The sequence below is a fragment of the Scleropages formosus genome, chromosome 12 (genome assembly GCF_900964775.1).
Source record: "Scleropages formosus chromosome 12, fSclFor1.1, whole genome shotgun sequence".
Taxonomy (NCBI): Eukaryota; Metazoa; Chordata; class Actinopteri; order Osteoglossiformes; family Osteoglossidae; genus Scleropages; species Scleropages formosus.
The window spans coordinates 11107188-11128099 of record NC_041817.1 but is presented as its reverse complement, the minus strand read 5'-3'; the positions used below and the strand labels follow the sequence as shown (position 1 = coordinate 11128099).

The window sequence follows — 20912 nt, the reverse complement described above, 5'->3', positions numbered from 1 at the left end:
ATATTATTAGCAATTTCCAGAGTTCGAAAGCAACAAATTTGAGTAACGACGACGTCGTTGCTTCGGCTTCACCGTTTCGACACAAGCTAACAGGCTAAATGTAAAACGCGGCACCAACGAAAAAACTGTGTACTGCCGTCATAGAAATGACCAGCAAAGTGCCAAACAACACGACTTAAAACATTAACAACACTTACCAGCTCATGTCGCCCTCGCTTTTAACGCACTTTTAATACTAAGACACTTTTACCGGCCTCATTAATACTTGGTCCCCACAATAGACAGACCGCAGCGCAGTTTCCAGGAAGTGGAATAATCGGTTTTCATCCAGGGGGTCAAAGGTCACGCTCTAACTACGGCAAGCGAACAGGCCGCTGCACCAGCTCCGGGGCGACTGCGCGTGACCGGCGAGCGAGCGTTTGAGCGGCGCGCGTGTGAATTGTTGCGCAGACGGGCTTTCCTTCTGCATTCGGGAGAAATTTAAAAGCGACATTACAGCCAGTGATTCCAGTGGAAACGTTTTTTTGAGTGCGCAACACTTTAATCTAATTGTATACTGCGTGATCCCTTTTCCTTTCTTTAATAATTCATATTATAGTGGAAGGAGACAAGTAGGAATAAAAGCCAGAAGGCCAGGGTGTGACAATTGGTTACAGAATGAACCCTTTCACTGTATCTGTTAGTCATATGCATATAATCATATATGCCTAAAATGTGCAGATTCAATGTGTCATTTGATTTAAAAAAATTAAAAAAAAAAACAACAAAAAAAGAAAAGAAAAAGACTGGATGTATGGAATAAATAAGGTGCTAGTGGACCGAAGTGCCACATTCCACCTGTGAAATGAACAGTGATTGCGGGGGACCGGACACACACGGCACTTTGCACGAGAGCTGCCTACAGCAGCCAGTGGCCCGGCGGGTCTCCTGTTCGCAAAGCCAGGGAGCAAAACTCGAGGCTGCAGCAGATGAAAATCGGGCCCGAAAGTTGTCACGGCTTAAGGTGTTTCTCAAAACGTTTTACGCCGTGAACTACCGCAGGCCAGTTAACAATCCTAATCTTCTCGCGCTTCGTTTAAACAAATTATGAATTGCTATAAAAAGGATGAATCAGACAAAAATTGATTGTCAGCAACACGATATATTTACTGTCATATTTTTCTTTTCTGATCACAGTGCAAATGGTACACAAATACAACTTTTCATTTTCTTTATTCAAATGCTTTAGTCATTAAAAACGAAACATTTGCATTACAACAAATTTAAGAGCCAAGTAACCATTGGGGTAAATTAATCACCCTTCCACAAAATAATAATATTAATAATAATAAACTTAATTACAATATTCAGAGTCAACAGGATGTATCTGAGCACATTTTACCTTATTATAAGGTAATAAAAATGAAAGCAATCAAGTAAAAATATTCACACAATCTATAACAAGATGTTTTGTACCCTTAAAAGAAAAATTTAAATTCTGCTGCAATTACCAAATTTCCTTAAAAAGATTGCATTTTTGTTAAAGTTCGTTTAACAAAACTTTGTTTTTTTATTTTTTTCTATAAATAATCCTTTCCTTATCACCATGCAAAATGAAATTATTTAGCCCAACCTTTTGGTCCTGCTGGCTGATGCTAATGATGTTAGAAACCTTTTCGTGCAGTGACATGCAAAGAGGATTTCTTTAATTAAGGAAAATATTTTAAACGTGAAAGAATCCAAATCTTGGCGGGAAAAAAGGTGCAGCATGTTTTTTCACTGAATAAAGTAACTTCGCACCGGGGCAGTGAAATCGGCAATCGGTGTTGACTAACTGACCGATTTCAAAAAAGAGATGCCGCCTTCTCCGATGTGATGATCGTTCATTTGGTTTTCTCTGGCTCTGGTTCAAATGGATGCGATGAGACATGTCGTTTACACATTTACAAGGGTTCACACATTAGGACTCAGGCTAATATGTGGAAGGTTCATTCCGGCCTCCAAAGGTCGAGCAGAGACAGCTTCAACCGAAGGTCAAATTAAACGGTAAACACGGACACCAGCACAGGACCGACGGTATCTTTCACTGGACCGAGGTCACATTTACATCTGGTTCATCCTGTGCAGTTTTTGTGTTATTCCTAATCAGCCAACTTTGCAGCCCAGTTTGGCACACGCACACGTCTGTGGGATCCGGCGCAGGGCCAGGACTGAGCAGTGAGCAGTCAGGTTGGGGCCAAGAAGAAACGAAGGAAGAGGTAAGTTTGCTTTCTATTGAGGCTTTTCATTTGTCCAGAATCATAAGTACAATAGAGTCATTCTTCACCATGATATGTATACACGCACATACACACACGCACGCACACCTTGATGTTTTTCCTTTTCAGAAATGAAGTATAACTGCAAACCATAGTTATCTCTGTATTCATGATAACCTGATGTGCTTGTAAAACTCAAACTTCTACACAATGAAATTCACCTCTTTTTGAATCCATCGCTGTTTTTAAATGGAAATCGCTTCAATAAAAGTCTTAATCTAACAAGACCAATTTGCTGCTCTTCAACAACGCTTATTAATTTCTGATCTCGGTATTGTGCATGCCGTGGATAAAGTAGTTCAGAAGAAATTATCACGGTGTGAACATATTCCCTATAGACTGCAGAGCGCTAAATATGTTTTTTTTTTGGAAATTTTGGGCAAGAAAACTGTCGGCTAATGTCAGATTATGATTCCCAGCATACTTGAGAAAGCATGTTATCTAGCAGAGCTCTGTTATTTTTAATAGCCATATTGAATCCAGTTGCATGTCGATAACAGCTGACTCGGTCGCCTTGCATTTTCTGAACTTTTACTTGTACACAGCATGATTAATATAATACATTGATCTGTTTTTACCACTGACATGTACTGATGCATGTAAGTGGCAAAATGAAGGAATATAAATCTCCAGTGTTCATTATATAATGTCATGTATTCTTATGCACATAAAACTTGAGAAACCTTAGAAGACATGCCTAAAAACAATGGCGAGTACATATTTTTTTTTTGCTTCTTGGGATGTAGGTTAGGCGCAGCAGATGTATTTCGTATCTACCCGCTATAAAAGAAGCGCGAGTATTTGAAATATAAAGAGTGGCTCAGCTGCATAGAGCTCCTTTGCATCTTTAACTACACGGCAGGTAGTTTGGCTGCCAGATGGAACATTCTGGCATTTTTCTTTTCTTTTCTGAGATCAGCTTCCACCCTGTACACAACCTAAACTACCTAAACACAGTTCTCCTTCGACGCTGAGCCACATTCCTTTCCATAAATCAAAACAGTAGCCTTCACCAGCAAGCGGCAAATCCACTGGGCCGACTATATGATCTGTGAGAACTGACCTTTCTATTTATACGGGTACTCCTTGGCCCCACTTTCTGAACCTTTTTGGCTAAGCGCGAAAGTTTGAAAAAAAGAAAAGCCAGCAGCTATTTTGGAAAGTAGGCTCTACTAAAATGCGGTGTATTCCACACCATAAGTGCAGCTGAAATAAAGACATCACTCCAAACCATAACAGGCTAAAACAGCATCCCAAATCTGGCGTGATGATAGTCAACACGAAATCTACTGAGACAGCAAAAACATACTGATATGGATTATTCTTTTTGCCCTTTCCACCTAAGAACCAGACCTGTCTCAGCTATTTAGAAGTTCCTTCCCGAAATCACTGCACACATTTAAATCAGAAATACACTACTAACTAATCAATTGTGACTGATTTTGGGAGTTATGATTCTGGATAAAATTTAAAAAGACATTAAAAAAATTTTAGGTCCAAAGCAAATTACAGCACAGACCAAAAAAAAACTTAGTTATTGCTTAATGACAATAACAATTGCTCAGTAACAAGACAATGACTTTGTCTTTATTTTTTTTTTTTTTCCAAAAGTCAACTTCTCTACAGTGTTGAAATTCTTTGAAAATAATGCTGCGTTAAAAGTAACTCAAGAGTTTCAATTTTGCAACTGTAGAAAGTGCCATATTCTACACAGAGTCATATAGAACATGTCTTTTCAGTTTATTAAGAATGAAGCGACGGTAGAAATAAGCATTGACACTGGAGTGGAGAGATAAAATAAAGAAGGTGCTTCAAGCTGAGAATTTCTAAAGCCGCCGCTGCTTTTACATAACCGATGGAAAAAAAAGCGTTAACTTGTTGAGTAGGCTACCAAAGACAATGTGACGGAGTTATTCATTTATCCATTGAAATGAAGAAAGAGAAGAAGATGTGCGGAGCCATCAGGAGTCAGTTAATTGGAGACAAGATGGCGCCCTGCCAGGAAGCGCGGCTCGCGCAGGAGAGCGGGAACCCACAGGGACGCATGCGTTTGATGGTGCCTTCGTGCCCTCGCCTCGCCGAGCTCTCTCCCGTAGCCCTCACCCCTGCAGGGGTATTTTCAAGGTAGAAAGCCACCCGTTGGTTCAAATGTTATTTTTAAACATCCTCCTCTTTACAGTTTTGCAGATGAGCCAGTAATTAAACTGAGAAGGAAAAAAAAAAAAAACATTCAATGCAAATGCACACTGACAGTATTTGTTAATTGAGGCGACATGTTTTTGTAACTAAATCATAGTAAGCATTGTATTTTTAAGCTTCTAATTCATGTTTTATACTCAGTTGCTTTTGCTGAATGTTGTCCTTCTTGCATTTAAATATTGTTTTTGATTTGATTGCATAGCACCCTACTAATCCCCTGCATCTACAAACCATTTGTGGGTCGAATGTTCGGCAAGAAATGAGTAGCTGTGCCATTTAAATTAATGGGAAAAAAATACTGGGAAGGACGCGTGTAGCAGTGGTGTTAACATAGGCCACGGAATATTTTTTACGCCTCCATCCGATGTGACTTTATTTAGGGCCAACTAGCGACCCTTCGACACCTGAACTCAACACAAGGCGAACAGAAACGCAACAGGGTGTCGGTAAGCAGTAAAACTGACAGCACAGAGAACATGATCATAAACCACTCACTTCTGAGGGATGGAGCATTGAGAACAGCGTATCAGGGCTGAATCAAATCAAATTTCAGAAACACGCTACGTAAAGCTGTTCACATTACAACATGTATGTCATAGCACAAAAGAACAGATTTTTTGGTGCGTCACTCATGGCGATGTATATTGCGGGTGACCCGGCAGAACGACTGCTTTCATTATGCCAGCGCATGAGGGAAAGTGGTTTGGCATGCGTGTAGCTAGGCTACGGAACTTGGACTATTCTCACCGACGTGAACAAAGACAAACACGTGTTCGAAGTTTAGGAATGTCCCCCGCCCACACTGCTAGAATCTGCCCGTAACCCGGGGTATTAACTAAAATGTACCTACATCAGTCTCCAAGAACAAAACTCAGTAAACGGCACATGGCTGCACAGTTCAGCACAGCAGGGGACTGCTTTTCAAATACCATGCAATTAAAATACACAAAAAGCATTTGTCAAATATTTCTTTTGTTTATTCATTTTATGAACACTTCATTCAGTGTATCTCCAGTTGGCTTTGTTTTTGTATTTACATTTCGTAGAACATCTGATGATTTAAAAATAAAAGAAAACGCACCACGTTTGACACTGTCTCAATGCTCCACGCTGACTCGGACGCAGCTGTGCTGTACACCTGGCTGTGTATTAGGGAGGCAGGTCCTAGTCCATTGTGCAAACACACACTCATTACCATAGAACATTCCGTACTCTATGTACAAATATTTTTGCTTTGTCAAAAAAGCATTTTAAGAAATCAGTTCTTATAAACATTCAGTCAGTTTGTTGTGTTTGTATAGTTATATACATACATACATATGTATGTATATATATATATACATATATATATATATATATATATATATATGCGCGCACACAATGTTTAACACTAAAGACAACCATTTTACATTCTGGGTATAAAAGTTGTAGTAATATATCTGTATTTCTGTCTGTACAAAAATTCTCAATCCCTCATCTTGTCTTTCAAAATTCCTCCCAATGTTTCCAGCATGAAGTGTAACCGTGGCAATACCCTGCAAAACCAGTACCATCTCACTTGCCTAGTCTTTAATAGCTTGGAGTTGCATGGAAAATTTCTGAACCATTTTCCTCGAAGAAGGTCTCAATAGGCAGGCGCATAGCTGGCGGGCTTCACTCAACAGTTAACGCACATGAAGGCTTTAAAATTCAGTTTTCTTCATATCTGCAGATTCTGTTGATTTGCAATACAGTGGCAGATATGTTAGATTCAGTCTCTTTTAACATGGCTGCAGTTGGTTTTACTCGCTGGAGTATTTCAGTCTAATGCTGGCTATTTAGCAGTGTACCTAAGATACGCATGAACGGAGCCAAGAGGAGTTCTCAGAACTGAAAAAAGATACAAAGTGATGAAAACAAGATATGTAAAAAAAAAAAAAAAAAAAACATTTTCCTTTGGAGATGATGATTCAAGCAACATAAATCTTTCTGTGTCACAGCTTCCTTCTGTTCTCTTAATATCACATAGATGCGCAGTGGCAATGACACCCGGGCAATCTGACAACAGTTACTCTGGATCTCTGAATCTGGCCATGAGGAAAAATCAGACATTAGATACAGCTGACGGTCTTAAAACACAATGATTCTTATTAAATTAGGCTACAATTTTATGTTGTTTGCAAAAATTCAAGATTCTCATTGGCAAATAAAAGACAGCAATTTGTCAAAGAGCAAAAGCTTTTTACACACCAGGTACCAATAAACAGAGATGGCACTTCTGTACGAATTGTAAATGGAAACATGAGCAACCATCCCTGCTTTCAGGGTGTGAGCTGGACACGTAACACCTATTTAAAATGTAAAGAGCTCTGAGCGCTTTCATGTAGAAGGCATAGAGATCAGCCACAAAATCAGCCTCTTGAGCGCAATTCATATCCACGGGATTTTTAGCTATTCCCAGGCACAATTTAGAAGTAAAATTGGATATATCATCACACTGCATGTTTGGCACATTATGTTTTAAAACAAATATTTTAGAAGCATAGTTTTCAACACAAAGACAGGCAATCAGAAAAGTTTTGTGAATTATGTAGAATCAGTTGTACCCAGAGTATGCACTTTACTTCGGAAACAAAAAACAAAACAAAAAAAAAAAAAAAAAAAAACATGTCAAACAACACAAAATAGCCCTAACGTACAAAGAATAGCTCACCTTGTTTCTGTTAATTATTCTGTTTGTTTGTTTGTTTGTTGTTTTTTAAGCAATATCATTACAATCTGCCTATTATGCCAAAACTGGTCTTTCTGGCTCCTCGCCCTCCCCACTCCAGATTCTTTGTGGGTTTTCTGGAGACATGAAATGAAAGCTGCCGAAATCAGACTGGTCTCCGCATGGCTCTGACGCGGCCCACAAAGCAGTGCAAGGCCACTGGGGCGTGCCGTCCTCAACCCCGCCCGTGGTCTTCCACTGGCGTACAATCGGAGACAGGAAGCCTGACCCTCGGGTTTCTCCGCTCTGCTCTGTGCGGACTGACTCATCTCCCCCTTTTCCCCGTCGCGCAACAAAAAGAGTTTGCCTGGGTATTGAGAGGACAAATCACCTGGAAACAAAGCGGCGGGAGGAAGAAAGAGAGATAGAGAAAGAGTGAGAGAAAGAGAGAGTCCCATATTTGTCTCACTGCAAAAGCAGGTTCCAGTCTGCTCGAAAGAGACGGTGGGCTTGGCTCCTAAGCACAGGTGGTAACAGTCATGATGCTCCCAGTGTTGGCTCCTGCGGTGCCACAGGAGCTGGGGGGAGAACTGTGGCTCGTTGACGCCCCGCTCCCCTTGTCTGACAGCTTCTTGTCCTTCTGCTTGAGGTGCACCTTGGCGTGCCGCTTGCGCTCGTCGCTGCGGGCGAACTTGCGGCCGCAGAACTCACAGGAGAAGGGTTTCTCCCCCGTGTGGGTGCGGATGTGGGTGGTCAGATGGTCGCTGCGGCTGAAGGAGCGCATACAGATGCGGCACTGGAAGGGCTTGTGGCCCGTGTGGATGCGCAGGTGGCGCGTCAGCTCGTCCGAGCGGGAGAAGCGCCGGTCGCAGTTCTCGGCCGGGCACGCGTGTGGCCGCTCGTGCACCGGTGTCTTGCTTGGCCGGTTCGGATACTTCCGAGGCCGGATCGGCTTGAGGGTTAGAGTCTGTGGGGGCTGGTGGTGCTGGGTCGCGTGCTGCTGTCCGCCTATGAAACCCGGATGGATCTGCTGCTTGTCTTTGAAGGCCCGGATGGTCTCCAGGGGAGTGATGGGTGGAGGGTTGAGGCGGATGGGGTCCATCGTTTGGAAAGGCTTGTGCTCCATCACGCCAACCTCCCCCTGGTGGTGGAAGAGGTTGTAATCGGGAATCATGGAGAAGAGGCTGCCGTCCATGGAGGTTTTGGTGGTGGTGGTGTGATAGTCAGTACCGGGGTAGGGTAGGGGGGTGGTGGTGGCCACCGGGCTGTGGTGAAAGGAAACCTGCTCCTGGTACATGTCACTGCAAGTGGAGTACGCGGGCAGGGGTGCGCCGTAGACTTGTTCCAGCTCTGAGGACTGGGGGCCCATGCTGCCCGAAGATGCAGAGGTCTGTGTGGTGATGGTGCCCGGCGACGGGGAAACGCCTAAGATGCCCGCGCTCACCAGACTGATGATATTGTTGTCCGAGCACCACCCAGAACCTCCGATCCCACCCGAGGGGGGTGTATCAAAGGCAAACTTCCCCAAGTAGGTCACCGTTTGTCCGCTGCGGTTGGACTGGAAGCCAGAGCCATACTGGAGTTCTGCTGTGCTCTTCTCGCTGCCCATGCCCAAATCCATGATATTATCTGGAACACAGGAGGGACATGAAAACAAACTGTAAAGAACCACATTAATCCTCTAAAATAACACAGGTCAGCTGCTGAAAATCAGTCACCAGTAAAAAAGGAATCTATGTGTAAAAAGGCAACATGAATGAATAAAAAAGTCTGCTGCTACAGTCTTGCGTGGCTTCAAACAAGTCAGCAGTTGATCGAAAAAGCAATGAAAATCTTCCATGTTTCCCAGACACAGCTGTATTCTTGTTATGAGTCAACATCAAGAAAAGTTTTTCATTTCAAATTTAAAATAGTAACTATACGCCAAAATGTGATCACTTACAGACCTGCAAGCGTATCGCCGAAGTCCAACCCGAAGACACTGCTTGTGTTGCTGTGAAAGTTTCCTCACTCAGATCCCGCGAGCGCACATAAATCAAAATCTAAACACCCCCTACGATCCAGTTGCCTCACCGCTTTCAGGACGACGGCCACATTTCGTTACGAGCCGAGATTCCTTCCCAATGGGGCGCCAGGCGAACGCCACTGCTGTCACTTCGAGTGACTGGTGCTACACTCCAGGTAGGACTGTCCCTACTGTAACACAGCCAGAATTTCCATAACACGCCCCATCCACTAATTCTTTTTTCTCCAAGGGTACCTAGTAGAACTGAGGACTCAGCTTTGCTCCATTTAGAGAGGTGTGCCAGGGCAACATATAAAATGATGAAAATACTACTGATTTTGTATTATCTTTGCAACTTTCGATATCAAAATAATAATTTAAAAAAAAAAACACATCACTGGTACATTGTTGCACAAGCAAAGTCATTTTTTTATGGTACTCACAAGACATCCAGTGCATGATTATTATTGTATATATTTCACAGTGCTCTCACATCATTCCCAGCTAAATTTGGACATCTATTCTTGTATATTTGCAGCACACTATGGGTTGGGAACATGGGTGTACAGTACAGCCTATTGCTCATGTGGACTATCTTTGGATACCTCTTAGTGTGTTAAATTCTTTATGATAGTCACACCTCCGCAGATACCAGCTTTTACATAGCAGTAAATTTTACTCTGGCACCACTTATATATCCAGACACGGTAATTACTATCTGTTTACCAAAACTTGGCTAAGTGGAAAGCACAACGAAACAAACAAAACCACAATTGCATACAGTCCGCAGTATTTATCCAACACATTGGGTATTTGAGAAAACCTTGAGATTTTAGGAATTTGCTGTGTGTCTTGTGATTTTTTTTACCCCCCGTTGAAATACCATAAACTTAAATAAACTAATAAATGCATTAAATGATGGGGGGAAAAAAAAAAAACTGACCATGCAGCTCAATGTCAGCCTGACACTTGTAACAGTTAAAAAAAACTGAATTAACACACTTTAAGGTCTTATTACACTAAATTAAAAAAAAAAAAAAAAAACCTCTTTTGGAAGTGATACTGAGCATGAAGAAGATAAATTAAGTTATGATACATATGAATAAGCGATACAGGCTGATATGAAGTACTGAAGTATGGAGCCCTTGTCAGACATCACATACCTACTAAGAGGATATGGGACGTGTTTTTCTCAGATAATTAATATATTCCCACAGAAAGCAACACCTAGTCATATTTCAGTGAACACAGAACTTGACTAAACAAAGTGTAAAAATATACGGAACTGGTCAAACAATTATTTCTTGCTCAAAAGATAAAAAATCAGCAGAAGACAAGGGCATTTAGTAAAGAAAAGCTGCTTACTGGCCCACGGACAAAGAAGCGACGGAACAACTGTTTCAGTGGGTGGTACAAACACAGGAGAGTAGAGTGCAGTGCAGTGCAGTGCAGTGCAGGTGTGGTACAAGTTACTGAGTGCTTTAGGACACGACACAAATCACATGGCATCTTTTCCCTCGTGCAGACAGGTATTACACATGTTTATGAGGGGGGGGTGACTGGAGAGCGCAATGACAAAGGTTAGAGAAAAGGCCCGTTAGTTACAAAGAGCTCCGGCGTGTTTGGTCCTTCATTCATTGTCTTGGAACTTCAGCTGAATCGAGCCTTAATGATGCTGGGCGTGAAGGTACACAATTCGGTAAATTAATTCATCTTTTACTCATCATTCTAGGGATAAAATGAGTCCAGTCCCCAGACTATTTTAAACGAAAAACATCGATGAATTTCTCCAGAAATTATCATCATGTGCCAAATTGCGAGCGAATTTGCGAAGCGCTGAGCCACGTCCACACCGATTCCTACACGTGATTCCGCTCACTTGGAACTGAAATGAATCATGTCATGCAAGTTAAAGTTAAAATTTTTGGATGAATAACTGAGGCTTGGGCTAAAACTGCGCTAAGAAGTAGTGGACCACAGGTACGATACCGCACACACACGCGGCTGACGCTCTTTTCGTCCAGAGACGCAGACTTGTGTGTTTATATTATACGGTGGGACTTTTTCCAACGTCTTTCTCTTCCGCCACCCCAACGCTTTTCTGCCTTCTTTATTTCCAGTCATCCCTTTATTCGCACCTTCATTCATTTCTTTATTCTAATGAACTTTTCATCATCCCACTGCATTGTTCGCGGGTCGGACGAATTTTGCATCACACAAAAAACACTCCCTGAATTTCATCATGAAATCATTACTAATTTATTATCATTCGTCCGTGACTAAACTTTTCTGTTTAAATTTCTCGAATACGACACAGAACATACTTAAAACTGAATTTCACAGCAAATGTAATCGCGCTAAAATAATGAAATTAATATGAAGGGGCCGAAACAATTTTTGTTCAGAAAATTGGAACATTGATTCATTGTAAAGCAACGCGACGCTTGCACGTGTGTTGAGAGCAAGAAACGACTCTGATATTGTTTCAAGAGAAATGATAATACTGTATGATCGGCAAGTGCCAGTGCTTCACTAACTAACACGACTCTGCACTGTCCGTGTGCATTTGGAGGCTTAATCACCATAAGGGCCAAAAGTCCGTTGTGAAAACCTCTTCTTGTCCTGGTGTGTACGGGACTGTAAATACCCTCATCGTTCTTATGATGTACACACACTGTCATCGCAGTATATTTCAAGTTGCCCGTTCCTACGGGCTGCCTCTAAAGTTTGAAATGGACTTACCCGCCCACCAGAGAACAACGGGAAGATGGAGAAAGGTACCAGGAAAGTACAAGACTGCAGTATGATATTAATATCCAGGAAACCAGATGTACAATGTGCAGTATTACATTTTTAGCGCAAATGGAAAAACATCATTCAAATAGGCAGGCACAGTTCGGCCAGATTAAATTAGGCACGGGTAATGTGAGCAGTGCTGTTTAAGTGTAAATATATGTAGACACTTTGTTTAGGATGGATTGTCTGTAGTCACTTGTCGAAGAAACTTGTGTCACGACTTGTATCATTATTGCCAATATCCATAGCTACGGAGCAGCACCAGTGTGGGCGCACACACCGAAACACACCCACTGACAAAGGGGCCAAATTGAACGCTGTGTCAGAATCAAGATGCACATTTCTGTGCGTGATGGTGTTTTAAAAAATTCGGTGAGAGCAAACATTTTCACAGCTACAGGTCACAACGACATATAAGCGAGCGCACGGTCTCAAGTTTAACGGACAAGATAAAGGCGCGCAATAAAACGCGAACTGACTGACTGGGGGGTTTGGAATAACGGAGGGAGAAAAGCGGAGGTCATGAAAATGCTAATAACGTTCTTCCACAGGTTTTGCACTTGTTAGATGTACCTGACTACAGGGTACTAACAGCCCTCAGGCGTCCGAAATGAATAGTATCTCGAAAGCAAAAGTAAAACCGAAATGCGGTACAGTAGGCTAGCTCGTCTGGTAAAGGGAGTGCGGAGGCACCGCATGGTGGTGGAACGCAAACAGGTGTCGGCGGCTCCAGCGCTCTCCAGCACTCCGGACAACTGTTGCCTTTTCTGCGCTCCGGAGCTCGGGCGACGCACACCGCAGTCACACACACATCGCAACATCACGGCACACGCACATTACTGTACACACCTGACAATATTCCGACATCGCATCGTAAACGTCGCATTGATTTAACAGCCGCCCTTCAGCGTCCACCCATCCTTACCTGTGTTCATCTGCGAATAGTGAGAAATAGAATCCGTGCTGGTGAAAATGTTCATAGACGTAGGAATGTCCTCTTCGGGATACAGGCTCTCGGGAATTGTGTTTATTAAACTGCTCATGGTAAGAGGGAGCTTGTCCGCTAGTTTCCCTGTCATAGCAGTCATTCAGTCTGTCATCAGCGTGAGCGCGTGTGTATCCGTACAGATACAGCGGGGTTCTTCTCCGACTGACAGCACGATGATGAAGTGCGATCTGTAAAACCACTAACACAGATGAAGGAAAGAAAGGAAAGAAAAAAATCCAGGTGATATTGTATCCAATAGAAGTTCTTTACGAGCGCGGCGCTGAATTCTCTTTGTTGTCGAAATGTACTATATAGTTGATATTTTTTAAAAGTTAATTTCTTCAGAGGTAATTATTTGCTTGTTGGTGTTGTTTTTTAAAAGTCTGTTGATCAATGGAGCGGTCGTGTTGGTTGAACAAGTGCTGCGCCGCTCGGTGTATTGCTCAGACAGGGAACTCCAACGCTTTGCTCGTATTAAATAGTGGGACGGAACAGAGCTGTGACGTAGATGACCATTTAAGGACACACAAAGCGAGACGGCGCAGCTCACGTCACCAATGGAAGCTCCTCATAGTGGAACATTAGACTCGGCAGCAGGAAGACGGTGTGAGAGCAGCGGGCTGCTGCTCGGGGCAGCGAAGCGCACCTGCCTGCGCTGATCTCCTCTCTGATTTATGGGTTTCCTTATGAGCCCTCGCGGGTTACATGCACCTGCCAAGTTAGATAGCGGTTGTTTTTCTGGTGCCGAAGCGCACACATTCATAACTCACAGATACAAGATACAGACTCCACATACATAGGATCTGCAAAAACATTACAGTGTGCTTGACTGTCTTTTGTTGTGAGCAAACTGATGTTACTTTGACTGAGACAAAAGTGTACGGAATGTCCACTGAAGAAACGGGATACAATGGGATACACACACCATTCACACTCAAACTTTTTGACCTACGGATTTGGCGGACTTCACCAACTGAATGTTAAAAACAATGGTGAACTTATAATGGTCTAGAAATGTTTATTACATGGCACTACTATGTCAGGAAGAACAGCGAAGCTGTTAGTAAAATAGAAGCATGTAATAAAATAAAAGCTGGTAAGGAAATCATGCAGCGGATTACTGCCGCTCCTTTAACTCATAATAAAATGATGGATTCATGTAGTCAAACCCCATCAATGTAGCCGCGACGGTATCAATGGCAACTTCAAAATATATTCGACGACCTTTCTATAAATGGATTCCAAAAATAGGCCCACACAACAGGAATTTGGATTATTATTCTTAATATTGTACCGGCTTCCTTTTTCCGATTTCTTTGTGTAGGGCGATTTACAAGGCTAATTAAATTTATAATGATTTATCCATTTATCCAGCAGGGTATTCTTACTGTAGCATCTCACTAGTCTAAGGATCTTGATCAAGGGTACTACAGCAGGAGCGGGATTCGAACCGGGCACGTTCAGATTTGTTTGTTTGTTTGTTTGCTCTAGAATGAACGCGTAGGGGTGTTTGCTAACCAAAAAAGGCTCCGCATCCATCGCACCATACAAAGTCTAATAATAGGAGGTAAAGAATGAATATGAGGGTGGTTTCCAACAAGGCTTCAACCAGGGAATACAGCACACTGCAGCGCACTTCTAAATCACCTCAGGAGGACGGATCACTAGATGACTGACTTGGGCCTGGCAGACACTCCAGCGTCCTCCGCGCACATTTGGTCACTGTGTGCAGCTCACGGCCGGGCTGCTGCACTTGTTACACTCGCGTCTCCTGCTCCGGGGGAAACTTCTGGCTCCAGTGAGGAAGCGGGACCTCTCCACAACCCCCCCTGCCCTGGCAGGCTAACAGAAAACACTCCGTGCCTCCGTGTTCACCTGTCGTATAAAACACGCCATGATTTGTTACTGCCTTTAAGCCTTTCCGTGACTTCGTTCACTGTATTCAGCAGGCAGGCATTTGGCAAATTTGGGAGTTTTCAAAGTGTTCTCCTTCCAACAGGTTTTCCTCGCCGTGGAGGCGTTAGAATATACAGCGCAGTGGGCGCGCTTGCTCAAGAGCAAACGGTGCATAAACATGCTCCCGTGAAGCGAACTCGTTTCTAAAATCTGACGACGAGCACCGCGTTCCGGACAACTCGCCGCCGGTCAACTGCACGCGCACGGCGGACGAGCGGACCCTGACTCGAGCCGCGAGAGCCGGGCGCGCGGCCGAAGTGGAAACTCCAAATAAGGCCAGGATCCGGCTCCGCCCCTCCCTTTCTGTATTTGGTTAGCGAAGTTCCGGTTAAGCAAACGGCAAAGTGGAAAAGACATCGGAACCCACAGCCATTAAAGGAACCGCAGAGGGCGAGACGTCATGGGTCGAATTTCACCAGTTTGGAAACCAGAGAGAGAAAACATCTTATCTGTTTCTTTTAAAAATAATATATTCGCAATGGGAAGCGGGGTCTCGTGTTTGTAGTTATTGACTTTGTTGCTGCCGTATGCTTTTAATAGCAGCAGGGAAAGTCCTCCGGACTCGCGAGTGGAGACTCTTCTTCTTAAATTCAAGAACTTGTCATACTTAGTTATAACCTCATCATCACGGCAATGCTGCTGCTACCATCGCTACCGCAACTGCTAGCGCTACTACTAATAGTGAAGTTTAACTGAAGAAAAAATACAAATATACAGTACACCTCCATGATTACACAACGATTTTGACTCTAAATGCTGCTTTTAAGTACACGTCTGGCTGAAAAGACCACATCTAGTGAGAAATTACAGTACTTTGCTACCCACTGACTGTCCGGAGCAAAGCAGCACACCTGAGCCTGTTACAGTCACCGCCTTTTCTACAGTCGGCCGAAAACTGATCGATGGTGCCGGATGTGACCTGTTGAACATCCGGTCAGTCAGCGGCGCTCACATGGTTTTTACACTTTAGCTTCCAGACTGCAGTCACCTGAACCCAGAGGGGTTCAGTTTCATCGGATGTAAGCAGAGAGAGAGAGAGAGAGAGAGAGAATATTTATTACTCAATATTTACATGTAACTGCTAAAATAGAAAAGTATATACATATTTAAAAAACTGCTTAAGTATTTGTTTATAATACAAGTCCTCTATTCAGCAATATATTTTTGAAGATTATTTTATAATGGAATTAAACAGGGTTGTTTTTTCTTTTCTTTAAATTGACTGATACTCATCAGGACACAGCCATGCACATGCATGACAGTTAAAAAAGCTGAATTAAACCCCTGCGATTTGGTTGGAGTAATAATACGACTAGCAAGTCCACATCCAAGAGGCCTAAGGAGCTTAAGTCAGTAAGCTTTTCCATCCCATTCCGATATGCTTTAGACTGAGCAGAAGACATCAACAAAGGACCAGATACAGAGGAGCGAGCAACAGAGGAGGGCAGTGGGAGTAAATATACACCATTTCTCCAACACACATGAACTGCTACCAGGGACTGGTCCAGTGTTATTGGAGAGCTTGTCATCTGACCAACCCCCCTCCGCGTGACACCGTCCTTTCCAGATGTTTGGCCCCGCTCAGGTGCAAACGTGTGGCAACACCTGCACACCCTTTGTCTCCCCTAATGTCTCTTGTAAATACAGAACTGCTGACTGCAGCACTTTGCCTTTTCTATGCAATCTTTTGGGAAATTAAACAGTTCGCAGATGAGAAATTTAACTGTTTTATTTGAAGGATTCCTTTTAAAGATCCCTTTTTCCTGGACTGGCTGTGTGGGAAACAATCTGACTAATGCGGGACATTTATGGGGGCTGTGGCAAACCGAACGAGCCGGAGTCCCCTGAGGGCTACCTTGCTAATTGGGCTGGAGGTGCACTGTGTAGGTGAGGAATGAGCAAAGCAGGATCATTTGTCATACGAGGGGTTCCCTCAAGCCCTTTACCCCGGGGGGGTCAGACATACCTTTCCTTAAGTGAAGCACATCATCTGAGCGCTGTGTCCTTCAGTGTGTATAGTGATCCTGCAATGGCCTACTGCGAATGTCAGCCTGTCTTTGTCATTATTACAGAGGACTGAGCTTCTGCACTGATACAGATCCACTGTGAAATACAGCCAATACCATTTTAATAAAAGGCAGCGCCAATGTGGAAGTCAAAGAGCAAACAGCAATCGCCCCAGGGGAACTGTCACATGGTGACACAGAAAATGAAACCTGACGCTTAATGATATATACTAAAAAAAGAGGATCAGACAGAGAGGTGCTTTTTCCACAAGCAAACAGTTCATTTTCCATTTCTTCGCATATGCAGCACACAGACAGACGTACTGTACTTTCAACATCCGTTGTGAACTGCTATGAATCTTGTAAAATTACACTTTAATAATCATGTTATCCCATTCTCTTTTCCCCACAAAAAACAAAATGTGATTGGAAGATTCAATGCAATTTTTTCATTTACGGGCCTAAGGACTGAATTCAGTTATTCTACTCTACGGTTAGCCCTTAGCTTTATTTAAAATTCAAGCCTCTGTTGACTTTGTTGACCAATGAAGCCATAATTCTAAGAGAGCAGGTTGTGTAGTGGTTAAGGAACTGGACGTGTAACCAAATGATTGCAGGTTCACATATGAAATGGGCAACTGGTGTACTCTTGGGGAAGGTACTTATCCGTGAACTGCTAAATATTGTGCTGTATAAACAGTGAAGTGATAATCTTTAAGTATATTGATTCAAAATATCTGTTAACCAAACAATACAAATAAAATGATGATACTAATAGAATGTAAAAATACCAAGACCAGTAGGAGCAATGTAAACTGCAAAGTCATGAGAACAGAAATAGGCAATAATGGTTACACATGGTGACTCAATGAAATAAGAAATATAGGCCTCTTCAAGCCCAGTGACAAATCACTGTGTAGGTGTCAGAGTCTAAATATTACACAATACTGCCAAGAAATTCATTTGGTAAGAGTGTTTTCCATCTGACATACAACTATTTTATTTCAAACCTTGCAACATCTCACTTTTCCACATACCTACGAATGTCTCTCGGACGCCCGTTAAAAGGACATTCACAGGAAATAAGCACTGTATCCACAGTGGACAAACTGCAACGAAGAGAAAAGAGTCAGGCAGCCACAATAAGTACCAGTTCACCTGCATACTTGGCAATATCCCGGGCACAGCTGCAAACCAGGAGCTGTCCAATCAGCTGGCCCTCTCCCCTCAAAAGACGTGTTCAAGATGAGACCCCCCGTAGTACGCTCTTGCTGCAGATTGGTCCAGCACCCCTCCCCCCCACGCCCTCTAATTGCAATTGTTACAATGTTGAGCTCAATTAAGCGTCCAGCTGATGTGCGCTGGTGGGTGGCACTGACGACAGAGGAGGAACCTGGCTAGACTGGACATGGTCACTGGAAGCCCCATCATAGCCCATCAGTTACATCACGTTAACCAGAGCTCCCCAGCTCGTTTGCATGGGGATTCCATGGAAGCGGTGGCCCATCCCAGATGGCTATCGGACTGATTTCAATACAGTGTGGAAAGACACAAAGCCGCTATGGGTATCTAATCAAATCAGCTGTGCTTTTTTTTCCAGCTGCACAGAGGCCAATTCAAATGGCTGTTCCTCGTTGTTATTATATCCCAAGGCAATGAACGCTACTTATTCCTTACCGGAAGGGATATGATAAGATAATTTATATAAATTAAGAAACGATTATGAAACGATTGCCCTCTGTCACATTTCATAATTAAGGCTTTATGATATTAAAGGGCAGGGCCTACACTGCATCCATGTGACAGTGCAGCTGATTTAAAGTTCATGTTTCACTACAGAAAAATAATAATTTGCATATATAAAGATAATCCAAGAATCAATAGTAAAATCACAGGCAAAGAGCCAAAACCTCAAGACTTTTTTTTTCTTTTTTCTGAAGAGATGTGCCCACCGAACCAGGGTACGGTTCTTCTCACGTCCTGTCACATCTGATCCATTGCCCCTGGTAGAAACCTGCAAAGCACCATGAAGTGGTCTGCCATTGGGTCGAAAGTCACAATCCCATTTGCGTTGCCTTTGTCAGGGAGAAGTGCGTCACTACAGCACTGTGAGGCTGGCACACCACAGCTAGCCTTCAACCTGCCTCTCCCTCTGCACTTGAGTCTTTCTGTACCTGGAAAGGTAATCCCTTCAACACATGGAATACATGTGAAGGTCTCCAACATTGCACCTTTATCTGACACAAGATGGGTGGTTCTTGGTACTTCCACAGCCCATTGTGCCCCCAGAGGGTAATTATTTTGCCGCACATGAGCTTGTCAGCCATTTCGAAGGCTCTGATCAGCTTTTAAAAAGAACACACGCTTAGTATAGATGGTTGAAAATATTTCAATACATTCCTCAGTGATAATGATGAATGCACAACAGAGGCATTGAAATGAATTTTTAAAAAAAAAAAATACAGATGAAGACAGAAAGAACAACTTGTAAATAGTGCTTTGTGCATATTAAATTCCAAATACAGTTAGGCAATTCAAGTAATTAAACAGATTCTTTTGAATTAATGTCAGTTTGAATAAATTAAACAGTTATTAAATACTGCTTTCATATTGTCAAGGGAGAAAAAAATATCAGAGCACTCCAACAGTTGTTACATAGCTCTTTTTGAAGGGATAGAATTCATTTTGAATTATAAAATCTCTTCAATGTCACTGATGGTTAAAGCATTTACTTTTTCATCCCCCTGACAAACGGTTCATGAAATGAAATGGAATCAGTGTCTCCCGCTGTGCCCGATGATTACTGAACAACAGAACTAAGGCCGTTTGGTGAGTCAGGGGTAGTAATCTACTGTACACCCCAGCCTGGCTGGAGGGGGAATGAGAGAAATAAGAGAAATATGAACCCAGAGAAGGGGTGTGTCTAGCTCTTCTCTGGCCTTCCCCTCACATGCCCCCGTCGGAACCTGGGGGTACATGAGGGGAAGGCCAGAGAAGAGCTAGACTTTCGGCTCTAAATGAGTAGCCTTCAAACTTTTGCCTCTAAATTAATAAACAAATTATGGATACAATACTCACACTTTAATGACCAACCAGCAGTGATAAACAAGGCTTAAATAACCATGTCCCCGGAAAGGCCGTTAGTATCCATTTTAGAGGTTTAATGGCCTGGAGAGTCGGAATCTCTTAGCAGAACTAAAGAACTGGAGGGAACCTGTGTGATCTGTGGACTGTAATGTGTGTGTGAATTCTGAAAATCTGTTGGTCAGGAAGAGATGATGACAGACACAGCATGTTACAAATGGAAGGGACACTATAGAGAGGGCAATGCAGAAGCCTACTGGACTTTGATGATAATGCAGCCAGTGCTCCATGGCACATGTTACCTTTTAAATAAGTAGAAAACCTGGGCCACTTTTTCAGGACCGTGACTACATCTCATCCATTCATCCATCTTCAGCAGCTGTCTACCTAGTCAGGGATGCTGTGATTCGGAGACATTTAAAGACGCACGGGGGCTAAGACAGGACACAACATGAAAACCATACACAGGCTGATCTATGGAATGGTTTGACACCATAATCCCAGAGATACGAGTCACCATGCCATCCATATGAATGATAAACACAAAATATTCTTTGGTACAGTATAATAATGTACAACAAGTTGTTAATGACAATGAAAGGTGTGCTGCACCATGCACTGCAGTTCTGGGGGGACCCTTCAATTACTTTTTACATGACTTGCTGAGAGAATGTAGAAAATGGCATTAACTAGCCGAGGTCCACAGCTAATCTTACCATGCTGCATAACAAAGAGTCTCTAGCAGTAATTTTGCTTTTCAGCTCCTGCATTATTTTCAGCAAATCAAGGAAAAATCTGAAGCAGGCTGAGGATCACAGCATTCTCCTTTTGACTTTGGCCTTGTCCTCGTTTGCTCTGAGTGTTGAAAATTGCTCAGCAGCACTCTGGGCAC

The 20912-nt window shown here is 42.9% G+C and overlaps 2 protein-coding genes across 5 annotated transcripts in view; both read right to left on the bottom strand.

Moving 5' to 3' along the window:
• Positions 1-308, bottom strand: part of bin3 (bridging integrator 3) — a 43282-nt gene extending 42974 nt beyond the window's left edge. For all 3 annotated transcript variants that reach the window (XM_018744122.2, XM_018744119.2, XM_018744120.2), the window contains exon 1: positions 198-308. Coding sequence is in view for 1 of the 3 variants with exons in the window: in XM_018744119.2 (XP_018599635.1) it covers positions 198-205 (8 nt within the window). In the remaining 2 variants the exon portion in view is untranslated. The remainder of the gene's footprint in view (positions 1-197) is intronic.
• Positions 309-3863: 3555 nt separating this feature from the next.
• On the bottom strand, positions 3864-13434 carry egr3 (early growth response 3). 2 transcript variants are annotated; one of them, XR_001965766.2, is made up of 3 exons: positions 12912-13434; positions 7189-8814; positions 3864-4501 (listed from the first exon to the last, which is right to left on the bottom strand). XR_001965766.2 is itself a non-coding variant. In XM_018744147.2 (2 exons), the coding sequence occupies exons 1-2, from the start codon at positions 13072-13074 to the stop codon at positions 7703-7705; spliced, it is 1275 nt and encodes a 424-aa protein (XP_018599663.1). In that variant the 5' UTR covers positions 13075-13434; the 3' UTR covers positions 6598-7702. The 2 variants fall into 2 exon arrangements, 1 of the variants encoding a protein (XP_018599663.1); XM_018744147.2 differs by lacking the exon at positions 3864-4501 and having other exon boundaries at positions 6598-8814.
• Between the last annotated feature and the right edge of the window lie 7478 nt (positions 13435-20912).

Coding starts and splice junctions, on each gene's coding strand:
- egr3 (XM_018744147.2), bottom strand. CDS start 13,074: ATGACTGCTATGACAGGGAAACTAGCGGACAAGCTCCCTCTTACCATG. Junction 8,815..12,911: donor CTATTCGCAGATGAACACAG/GTAAGGATGGGT, acceptor CCTGTGTTCCAG/ATAATATCATGGATTTGGGC.